Source organism: Rhagoletis pomonella, unplaced genomic scaffold (genome assembly GCF_013731165.1).
Source record: "Rhagoletis pomonella isolate Grant_MI unplaced genomic scaffold, Rhpom_1.0 Rhpom_scaffold_00011, whole genome shotgun sequence".
In the NCBI taxonomy this organism is placed as follows: Eukaryota; Metazoa; Arthropoda; class Insecta; order Diptera; family Tephritidae; genus Rhagoletis; species Rhagoletis pomonella.
Genome location: NW_023458565.1, coordinates 31,058,011 through 31,069,876, shown reverse-complemented (window position 1 = coordinate 31,069,876; position 11,866 = coordinate 31,058,011). Strand labels below are relative to the sequence as shown.

At 33.4% G+C, this 11,866-nt stretch overlaps 1 protein-coding gene across 1 annotated transcript in view; it reads left to right on the top strand.

Moving 5' to 3' along the window:
• Window positions 1-772: 772 nt before the first annotated feature.
• Window positions 773-11,866, top strand: part of LOC118746980 (kin of IRRE-like protein 2) — a gene marked incomplete at its 5' end in the record, with an annotated part of 86,028 nt that continues 74,934 nt past the window's right edge. Inside the window, 1 exon segment of the mRNA XM_036480975.1 lies at window positions 773-974. Within this exon segment, the coding sequence (XP_036336868.1) occupies window positions 881-974 (94 nt within the window).

Here is an 11,866-nt window from a genome sequence, read left to right as displayed (position 1 = left end):
AAACAGGAGCATATTTTTTCAGTATTCCGCCTTTACTTTTTTTGGATCACGCTAGTGCATAAGCCACTTCTAGATTTAGCAATTTGTAAAAGTTAATAGATTTAATAATAACGATACTCACAAAAAACACCGAATTGCTTTCATAGCTTTGATTATGAATATTTAGTTTTTATCAAAAGCCTTTTCCAAGCAAGTAGCTTAAGCAAAAACTTTAAATATTTACATAAATTAATCGCTGTTTCCTCTCTGTATATTTTTAGCACAGCGATGCTGCCATTCCAGCCACAAACGCCTTTCAATTAAAGTCAGTGAATAAAAGTAAATAACTGAAAGTTAAAAAAGTGCAAAATTGAAGAGGAGTGAAAGCAAAACAGATAATACCTTTCGTACACGAGTTGTTTTCCTATTTGCAGCACTTGGCAATTAGCCAAGTTAACGACTTGACATGCTGATGCATTCCGCGCCACATTGCAGCCATACGCTGTGCAAATCGAAGTAAAATAATGAAAAAGTGAATGCAAGCAGCTGCTGCCGGTGTCAAGAGTGAAGAGTGAAGCGAGAGAGAGAGAGAGAGGGTGAAAGTTACGCCAAAGAAAAAAACAAAAAGAAGTCTAAGTAAAAGCATAAGCAGACAACTAAACGGGGTGAGCAGCTTAAAAAGCAAAAAAAAAACAATATAAAAAACGAAAAAACAGAAAAAATATCAGCTGTAAACAATAACGAGACGAAGGCGGCGGCAACGCGTTTGTTTCGCGCAATATCCACCGCGGCTGCTTCGAACTGCGCGGCATTGCAACTGACCGACGATCGCTTGCCAATTGCACTAACTTGCCGTTCTACGCTACGACGCGCGACGTCACACGGCTGCCATTGTCACGCGATGTGGCCTTACAATATGGCGGCAATGGTGGCGGTGATGGCGCGTAGCTGCAGCTACGAGATGCGTTGGCTGCTGCTCTTGATTGTGATGTGCGGTAAGTGCTATTCATGCTGTTGTTGTTATTGTTACTATTTAATGCAGACGAGTGCTATGTAGCGCTACAGTGTTGTTCTCGTTGTTGTTGTATTTATTGTATTTTCCTTTTAAGGACATTGTGCAAAATGGTGTGGCACTTTGGTAAATGGCTAATTTTTAACCTCATTGAATTTCTTATTTCGACGATGGTAGTTGGCGGCAACCATTGCATACTTTGTTGACCTGGCGATGCATTTTCGATTTTTGCTGAAAGGCGAGTGTGAAAATTGAAAATATCTACTTACCGTATATACATACATACATATAGTATAGATATACAAACTTCTTGCTGTTGGTAATTGGGCATAGTAGTTGGCCAACTTTTTCTTGACTTTGCTGACTGTTGCATTTGTAATTTTGTAAGCTAAATGAACTCGCAAAGAAATGAAGCAGAATAGCGCAGAAGTATACTTCAAAATTGGCATAAATGTAATTTACTTAATAGTAATTTGAAATTCAAGTCGCAAGCTGAGTGCTGCTGCATTAGCAGTCACTTAATTGACTTTAATTACTGGCAGTGAGTGTAGTTTTATGATGCTCGAAATTTTCAAAGTCTTTTAATGTCAGATGCGGCAAAGAGAAATAATTCCAAAAGAGAAATTAAAATGTATACTCAATAAGTTATTCGAGGGGCTCTTACAGCGAGAATTTCTGATGTTTATCAGCTATTCTGTTATTTCACTTTATTGTGAAGGAGTCTTTTTGAATAAAGTTATTAAATTTTTGCGGAGGAAGGTCAGAAAGTTGGCAAAATTGATAGTTTTTTGCTTGACATACGATAAAGAAGGAAGGAAACCCGCATAGAGTTCTTCGTAGAACTTTTGCGACAGCATTGAAAATACTTCTGAGGCGTCCCGACTTATGATTATTAGCTAACTGGGCCATTTTGGCAACCGTCTTTCAACTCACCACAGACTTTCGAATAGCAAAAGTCTTTCTAAGACATTTTTATATATTTCACAAGACTAATTGAAAGATTTACTTTAATTAAATTTAGATTTAAGGAAAATTAAAATAAAAAAGCTAATGCGTTCTAAAAACTAAAAGAAGTGAAAATAAAATGATTTTGTTTTTAATATTATAATTTAGAAAAAAAAAAAAAAAATAAAATATATTAAAAAAGTTTTTAAAAATTAAATGAAATAAAAAAAGTGATTTCTTTTAAACAAATGAAATCCAAAAATTTAATTGAAAAAGAAAATAAAGTAAAATAGAAGTAGTTCCTAAAATTAAAAAAATATACGATATTCCTTAAAATAAATTTAAATGAAAAAAATGCTTCTTCTCAAAAAAAAAAACAGTAACATTCAAAAATTAACACAAAAATTTAATTAGATAAGAAGAAAAATATAAATTTCAATTAAAACAATTAAAAAATTATATTCAACAATTTTTGTTGAGCTTGAGGCCGTTTTTAATGAAAAGTTTATGTGGAAAAGCAACAATAATTTGAACAAATGGTAGAAGTGATAGCTATTTCGGAAATCACCACATTTCCTCATCAGACTTCTTTCAGTAGGATTCGAACCGACGATCCCACTGACTCAGCCAGTTGCCTACGCACTGTGCTAAGTTCGCCTTGTAAATTATCGTTGCTTTTTTCCCATTTTTTCATTTGTTAAGCCAACACAAACAAGCGCAGCTATTCCGCTGCAATTTACACTTGATCATGTGGTTGTTGGTTTTGTTAATAATTCCAATTGTTAATAATTCTAATTAATTTAAGTTTGTAAAATATATTTTTCTTTTTAAAACAAAAAATCTAAAAATTAACATAAAATCAAAAATAATCCGCCAGCGCTTTGCGCACTCAACGAGGACTTTCTGTCAGTTCTGTCACGACGAAAGTTGGTAGGGCAGCTTTTTTTGTAAAACGTTTTTGTCAGAATAAACAAAATCTTTCAAATCCTCTTTCCTACTCTCTTTCAATAGTCTTACATCAGACTTAGTCAGAAATGGCCTGTAAGTCTCTGACAATTGCCACCAGGGCAAAAGCTCTTTTATCGAGAAATAAGTGGTTTTTAGGGCAAGGGGGATAGCTCTCATTAGGTATCACAGCGTACCCTGAGTTTAGATGATTTTGGCAGGGGACTTCCCAACCGAGAATACGTAACTGAAATTTATCCAATGACACGCATCTCTAATATAAGGGCAATTTTTTTAATTGAAACAATAAAATAGTTCAGAGTTGGAAGTTGCGTAGGTTTTTCTATTACCTCTATGCATTTTTGGTGGAAGAAAAACTATTTCAAAGCTAGCCAAAGTTCAGGCTACGTTTAAAAAAACTCTTGCTAAGGCTTAGACATTCCTCGGCTGCTATTTGGCTCGAAAGGTTTATTGCCTTGTTTGTCCCTAATAGTTTAATGTCTCAAGGTTTCGAATGGCTTGGCTAACGCAATTCCTATAAGGGCTGCTTTCTGTTAGAAAAGTAGTTTAACATTTATATTTTTTAATAACTAACTTGAATAAATAGTTTCGTATTAATTGGCTGCATCTGATAAACATCGTGTGAGTGCACTTAAAGTAATTTCAATTATTTCCAATTCGCAGCTGCTCGATTGCCACTTTTATATTCAATACTTCAATAGAATTGCAATTTGAATATAAAAAGCGCCTTCAACCTGCAAAGCATACCACCATTCCGGACATCAGTTGACACTTAATTGCCACTCTGGTAAACATTTACAAATGATTTTGCACAAATAGAAAGTTTCAATTGTTCAATGAAAACCAATGACGAATAAATATTTATTCGTTGTGAACCAATTAAATAATGGCAATTGAAGTGAGAACAAAGAAAGTTATATATACGTGCATATGTAAATATAAGGCAAAAAATGTAGTGTTATTTTACACGAAAACATATGTACGAGCACATATGAATTTTGAATTTTATAATATAGCTTTTCATGCAATTTTTAGAATTTGCAAAAGCAGCAAAACGTAAAGTAGTATACGCAAACGTGCTAGTAAATAACAAACGCTCACATACGTAGATGCATTTTTATATACATACATATGTATGTGTGAATACGGGAGTGCAGAAATAATCAAAACTAACGGAACATTCAACTAGCTTGATTTCCTCCTTTCCTTTTTGCATGTAACAATGTACATACATATGCACATGGGGATGGATGTGTGTGTATGCATTTTAGTAAGAGCATTGAGCTTTTTGTGTGGGTTGACCTAAAATTCAATCAGACTGAGTGCAACATAAAAATTTTGAATTTGAAAACTTTGTACGATGTATTTGCCCTAAACTATTTTAAAAATTCACTGAACATTGTTGAATCGTTTGCCAAATTGTTGCATTGTAAAAATTCACAGACACACACACACACACACCGGAATAGTAGTAATTCGTGGCAGTTTTGTTACACACTCGTAAATCTGCTAACAAAAAGCCAAAGTGCATAGCTAAAAATGGCATAAAATAAATTTTACTCATCAGCGAGAGGCTGCAAAAGTGGTGTTAAAAATAATCAAAAAATACAAACATACATTGAAGGCAGTTTAGTTTTGAAAGCTAAAAACGGGAGTGCAGAAAAAATACTTTTGCTGGTGATTGCTTATGATAACACGTACATATACATAAAAAGTATATATATTCATAAATACCTATATATGCATATAAGGGTGGCCCTTAAAATATATACATCTAAATTTTGTGTAGGGTGACCATTTAGTTTGTTATACGTACAAAATAAAGACATTATTGGATGTTCAAAATAAAAAAAAAAAAAATTTAGCGGTCGCTACCAGGGTTAAAAAAATTAAATTTTTTCAAAACCGCAGAAATTCAACCAAACTCAAATTTGGTAACATTTTTGGAATTAAAAATTTTTTATTTTTTTGACCCCCATTTTTTTTTTTTAATTTTGAAATTTTTAATATATCCATTTGTATATATGTGCCATTACATGCCCAACCCATGCTGCTTTACCCAAAAATGCTGAAGACCTATCGTTATTTTTAAGAGGCGAAGGCAAGTTTTTTTTTATTTTGAATCGAAAATTATGCCGCGGTTATAAAAAAAATAACTTTTCGATGCCAAATCACCATTTGACTTCCAGTTTTTTGAAAATTTTCCTATGAATCGCTTATGAATATCCAGATAAGCGACAAAAATCATAATTAACGGTCATTATACTATATAACTTTGGGGTCGCTGAACCCACATCTGAAGTCATATTGGCCAAAAAAATTAATTTCTATCCAAAATTTCAAAATGGCGGACCCAATATGGCAACCAAAAAATAAAATCTGAAATCAAATTTCAAAAATCTGAAATAATTTTTTAAAAATTCAAAATGTTGGATCCATATCGGATCTACCATTAATGACGGAAAAGTTAAAATCGCACGTACATATGTACGTACATGGTATAAGTCACACTATAAATTTTTTTTTTTAAAATACGACTATAAATCGAGTATATTTTTGTTTATTTTTAAAATTTTTTTGGTAAATTTACAGGATGAATATGTATTTTTCTCGTTTACACATTTTCGTGTGTAAACATCGTTTTTGTTAGCGGCTTTACACAATTCTACGGGTGAAATCAAACAGCAGATTTGTATTTTGTAGCTTGTACAGACTTTCGTAGTAAATTTACGAACACCACAGCAGCTATATAATACACTCTAAAAAGTCTGAAATTTAAACAAACTATTCGTTGAATAACCGAGCACGTAATTTTGCAAATAATAAGGTAAGAAATCAGTAACCTAACCTTTAGCTAGGAAATTTACACAATTTTTTTTTTTAGAGTGTACTCAGATTCTGAGTGAGATGAAAAATTTTCTAATCTGAATTCAAATACGGATTCAGCGACCTCAAAAAGGAAATATTATATTTTGTTTTACACCTTCGAGGTACTTAACCTCCACCGATTCTGATGAAAATAATGAGGAGTTTATGCAGATGATGGCAATTTAGTTTTAACGTTCCAAGGGGCACTCAGACCAATACAATCGAAAAAAGTATTTACAGTCTGGATTGGTATTTGTTTAACATAAAAGTCAGTGAGGAACCGTTAGGTATCTCATCTATACATACAAATACATATATATATGCATATTTTTTTAAATGAAAATTGAGGTTCCTTTCTGGGTATAATTTCGAAAGCTACTAAGAAATTTGGTTTTAAGTTTTCCTATAAATTCGGTATAAATTTTGGTGGTGGACTTCAAAATCGTCATTAGCATAAAGGAGTCAATATTGGTGATAAGCAAAATTTAAAAGTGTATGAAAAAATGTCGAATTTCGACAACTGGGCGATACTAGTCTACATAATTGGTATGAAGTCCTTTAAGCTGCTAAACATACATAATATCTCCATTATCCAATAATGTCACAATCTAATTTAATGCATTTTTCCCATCACTTCAAAAATTTAAAAATTTCAACAAATCCATAATTGAAAAAAATAATTGAATTTCTTCCTTTTGTCTCCAGCATCCTTGTGTCTGTCATCATTTCGATTTCAATTTTACATTCTTGATATCTATCAATTTGATGGCGACGAATTATCCATTATTTTGATTGTACGTGACATTTTGCATTTGCCATTGTGCTTGTCGTAATATGGAGTGTCTATTGCATCCTAGACAGCTTCCTTACCTTACCTTATTACCAGTATATTCTTTCTCTGTCCATGCCTCCTTTTTTATACCAAGGAAAGTAATAGTTTGGCTGCGGGTCGTGGCTGCTGTTATAGGAGTACCAGCGAATCAGACAGCGATTTAGGCCAGACATAGTCGCGCTGCTTGCCGTAGACACACATTTGTATTCACAAAACTTTTGGACGCAGTGGTAAAGTTGTGTGAGCAAGCAACGGGCACAATAAGTGGAGTATTCACAGCGTGTTTCCTCTCCGATGATAAGTAGATAGATACGGAAGACGGTCAATCTGTTTAAGTTATTGGATTCAATGTAAAGATGCGAAAGTTTTGGATTTGAATTGTAGCTTGTTAGATCTATGAAAAATCAATCAATGGTTTGAATAGACCAATTTTGATTTCGATAAATTTTATTAAGAATCATTTTATTATAAAACGAAGTTCTTCCCAAGGAAAAAATTTTATTCTATATTTCACAATTTTCGGGGTTTGAAAAGTTTATTCTTTGAATATATCAAAAACTATTATAGTTACAAAAATGACTCTGGCCTCATTTTATAGGGTTTTAAAGAAAAAAAATTTGTTTAAAAATATCCAAAAATAAAAATATTTTCAGAATTTTGCAGTTAAAAACAACACTTAACAGCAAAAACTAATAAATCTTTTTGACTAATTTTTTTTCCACACCACCAACTTATCTTAAAAAATCCTTAAATTTTCAAGTTTGAACTTGAAAACATTTTTTCTCCAAACTCTAAATAAAGTTTTGTTTAACAATATCTATTTTATTTAAATTTATTTTGAATTCGGGGTTTGCAATAACTTTTTTTTCTTAAACTTAAAAATTTATATACTTATTTAAAAAATACCTTCTTGGAAATTTCAGCATCATTTAAGATCAGTCAGTGGTATTGTATGCAAAAATCTAGCTGTAAATTTATATAAGTTATTGCTTTTGCGATTTATTTTAATTTTCCGTAATTTTTTATTTTTCGAATTGTTTAAATACATTTATTATAGAGCACCATATTTGTAGTTATAATAATTTTTGAGATATTTAAACTTGCAAAATACGGGAAATTGTGAAAATCAAAATTTTTTTTTTTAATTCTAAAAAACTCTTAAAAATCAATATTTTTTGATCGGAAAACTCTGTTTCTCCTTAGGAGGCTTCTAATAGTAATACCCACTTGTTTATTTTACCATTTTTTTAAGTTGTTCGATCGAAAAATAATTCTATACCGTTTCTACGAAAAAGTGTTTTTTTCCACATGGAAAATTTCATGGACTTTGAGGCTGCTCTAAATGTAATTCTATACCGTTTCTACGAAAAAGTGTTTTTTTCCACATGGAAAATTTCATGGACTTTGAGGCTGCTCTAAATGTATTTTTTTTAAACAATAAAATACAGGTATACTTATTTTCCATTTCGAAAAATCCTCATGTATTCTTGGAACACCCTAATACTCTGAGAATTTTACAAATCGAAAAATTTGTAGTTATATAAATTGAATTATTTCTGCGAACGCAAATATTAGATTGTTTTGCGGTTGTTATTTGATCAAACGGATTTTAAAATTCAGTTAATAATAAATGAAAAAAAACAATGTTTACCCAAATGCAATGCATTAAAAGAAAAAAAAACAAAACATTGACGTATAATATTAAATATGGTGCAATTAACGGAAAATACGCCAAAATAGTAATCAGATTTACAGCTTTTCGTGTACAAAGTATTTTACGAAATAATCCTGTCCCTTCTACTACAGAGAAGCCAGCGCGTCGAAGGCCAGAAGGTCAGCCACGCTGTTCATGGCTAGGGTTAAGCTAGAACTGGTCTTTCTCGTTGGTAACAGTGAAAAAAAAAATTGTTTGGTGAACTCTACTACGTCTGAGACGCAGAACTTTCCGAAAAAGATTTTGTGTCCGTGCTTGCCAGGTATTTTCTTCTTCTGAGCTCAGCCGAGAGGTGTGGCTATTGAGCTTGTGGCACTACACGGAACGAGGCTGTGCTTGAGAGCAGCGAGTAACTCCTGGTAGTTCAGGTTCCTCAATAGTAATGGGCGGCGGGCGATATTATAAAACGAGGTTGTCCTTACGGCTGCTAAGGGTTGTACTGGCAGCATCGGTTCATGTCCTCTTTCCTGCCATGCAGGCGTTCAAGCTACTAAGATAATAGAATGGCGGGCTTTTTCACCGCCAGAATCTGGTTTTCGTCGTGAAGGTGATGTTTGGATGACATCCGACACAGTCTGTAGCAGTAGCACTGCGTGTCCATACTGGTGCTGTGTAGTTTGCCACTACCGGCCGATGGTCCTGTACTTGGTTGGCAGAGTCTCTTTGTCGGCTTCCCAGGTGCGTCGAGAAGAGTAGATAGCTTGTCATCTAGTTTCATCCCAACTGTTAGCGATGAGTCCTGGATGTTGCGTTCCGTCGCCAAAACGAATCCGCAAAAGATCTTGTGAATAATAGTTCTTTCGAAAGTATCCATAGTCTGATCGTCTTTATTAGACATATTCCATGTTACTGCGCCATACGTATGTTTAAAAGTATGAGCCCGATACTAGATTTGTAGAGTAAAAATTTAGTTCGGCGAGAGATATTTATCTCTGCTTTTAAATTTCGCACCGAGCCCAAAATAGAATCTACTGGCAAGATTATTCTTCACTTGGCCTCCAGACATGACGTCGTATGGGCAGCTCCTTTTCGTACTACCAAAGTAGATTTAAAAGCGAGTGTGTCCCAATTTGCTTATTTATGGTCTTTTCGAGGATTTCACGCACTGCGAAAATCTGGTGAATTAAATGGTGCATTTGGCAGATATGAAGGCACACTGATAACGAACTTATAGACTGGTTCAATAAAGGTTTCTGTCTTTGACACAGATTCGCAGATAGGACCTTATATGCTGTGTTGAGAAGTCTTACCCCCCAATAATTAGCCTTAACAGCAGGATCTCCCTTTTTATGCATTGGGTAAATATAAGCTTTTTGATCGCAAATAAAACATCTTGTGTGGTATAAATATGAGTCTTCTTTCAAGGCTAGGCTCTGGAAGTAGTTAACTCCAATTTTGCATGTGTGTATTCTATTGAAAATGCTTCAGTGTATGAATTGTACATACATATGTATGTATGCGTAATTTTGCAGAACTTTGGTATTCCATTTTAGTTTAACTCTGCCACATCTTTCCTTTGTTTTTGGACATTCACTACTATTCGGTATGCAAAAGAGTAATGAGTACGAAACTTTCATGAGTATAAATGCATGTAGTACATATGCGATTACATACATATTTATATGTATCGACATACCAACTTAGGTGTGTGAAAGTTTTAGCGTTTGACTTTAATTCGATTAATTTTGTATGCCAGTTAGGAATAACTGAGAAATTTCGAGAATGGCTATGCAAACTATGATGCTAAACTAAGTTTATATGTGTACATATGTATGTATGTATGTGTTAGTGTGTGCATATCGTGCATGAATCTCACATAAATGCATGAATACATTCGTTTGGTTTGATTCGTTTACTTAGTTTAACGTAAAGTTACTATCCGCTGGCAGCTAAAAGGGGTGTTTGTTGGTCACATACAGAAAGAAAGACCCCTGGTGATGCAACCTAAAGAATATATCTCTAAATATGCACAGTCTACCAGACTCGGCAGACGTTGCACTTCCTAAAATTAGCTTCCTACTGTAAAACACTGCGGTAAAAATAACATAATTGAACAGCTTTATTTGGAACGTAGTCATTTAGAGTTTAATCCCTTTTTTCATGGCCATACTTTTTTCATGGGGTTGGTGTCATAATAAGCTCCAGTACTCTTCCGCAAATACTTTCAGCGATATAAACTATGAAAGTTTCAATTTTTATGCGGTTTCAACGCCATTTTTTCAAAACTCATTCCGCCTAACCTTAAAAAAAGCAGCTGTGTATACTTAGGTCCTTAAATATGTCAATAACTAAATTTTGTATTGGACACCCATTTTTATACCCGATCGCACTTGTGCACAAGGGTATATTAATTTTGTTCACATAACGGTTGTTTGTAACAACCAAAACGAATCGAGATAGATATAGACAAATGTATACATAAATGATCAGGATGAAAAAAGAAATCGATTAAGCCATGTCTGTCTGTCCGTCCGTCTGTCCGTCTGTCCGTCCGTCCGTGTACACGATAACTCGAGCAAAAATTGAGATATCTCAACGAAATTTGGTATGTAGGTTTCCCTTAATCCAAGGTAGGTTGGTATTGAAAATGGGCGAAATCGGACTTTAACCACGCCCACTTCCCATATAACGGTAATTTAGAGAAATACAAAATCTTCGATAAATCAGTAAATATTGAAGCTAATTTATTCAAAATTGATGCTTGCAACAATTCTTTACCAAAAAATACGATTATGGTAAAACTTTGGAAAATGGGCGTGGCACCGCCCACTTATGATCACATATAAGTATATCGGTAACCGTTCTACCAATTTGTACCAAACTCGGTGTGGTTATTGTGCTTGCCACATATAAGCAAAACGTTGAAAATTATTGAAATCGGACTTAAATAACGGCCGCTTCTCATATAACGGTAAATTTCAGAAATGCTTGAAACTTCAATATTTCGAAATTGAAGGACGCTAATTTACTCAAAATTGATACACCCCGGCTTACCATGTAGCGGTAGGTTTCGGAAAGGTGAAAAAACATATATTTAATATTTGCGCCGGGTATTTAATGTTCGGCTCCGCCCGAACTTAGACTTTCTTACTGGTTTCTTTTATTTTACATACGAAATAAAGGCATCCATAAAAATTTTAAAAATTAATTTTTTTTTTTGAAAAAAAGGTTTGAAAAATTTAAATTTATTTAAGCCGAGAAAATACCAAAAATTCTGAAAATGCTTCATTTTAACGGTTATAACTCTGTTCATAACTCGTTGAGTTAGAACTGTTAAACTTTTAAAATTTTTTGTAGAGTTTTTGTAATTCAAATAAATATTTTTTAAATTTGTTCAAAATTTTAATCATCGTGGATGTCTTTATTTTGTGCATTGAATAAAATGGAGAGGTGCCTCGTACTATTGATATTTATAGGACTACCCTAATGCATATTAGTAATATATGTATTCAGTTTAAATTTCAGTATGTGATATAAGGTACTTGAGTTAAATTTTTTCCATACAGGTGAATAAAGAGTAGCCCATTTTCTATTCCAAGTCATAATCTCG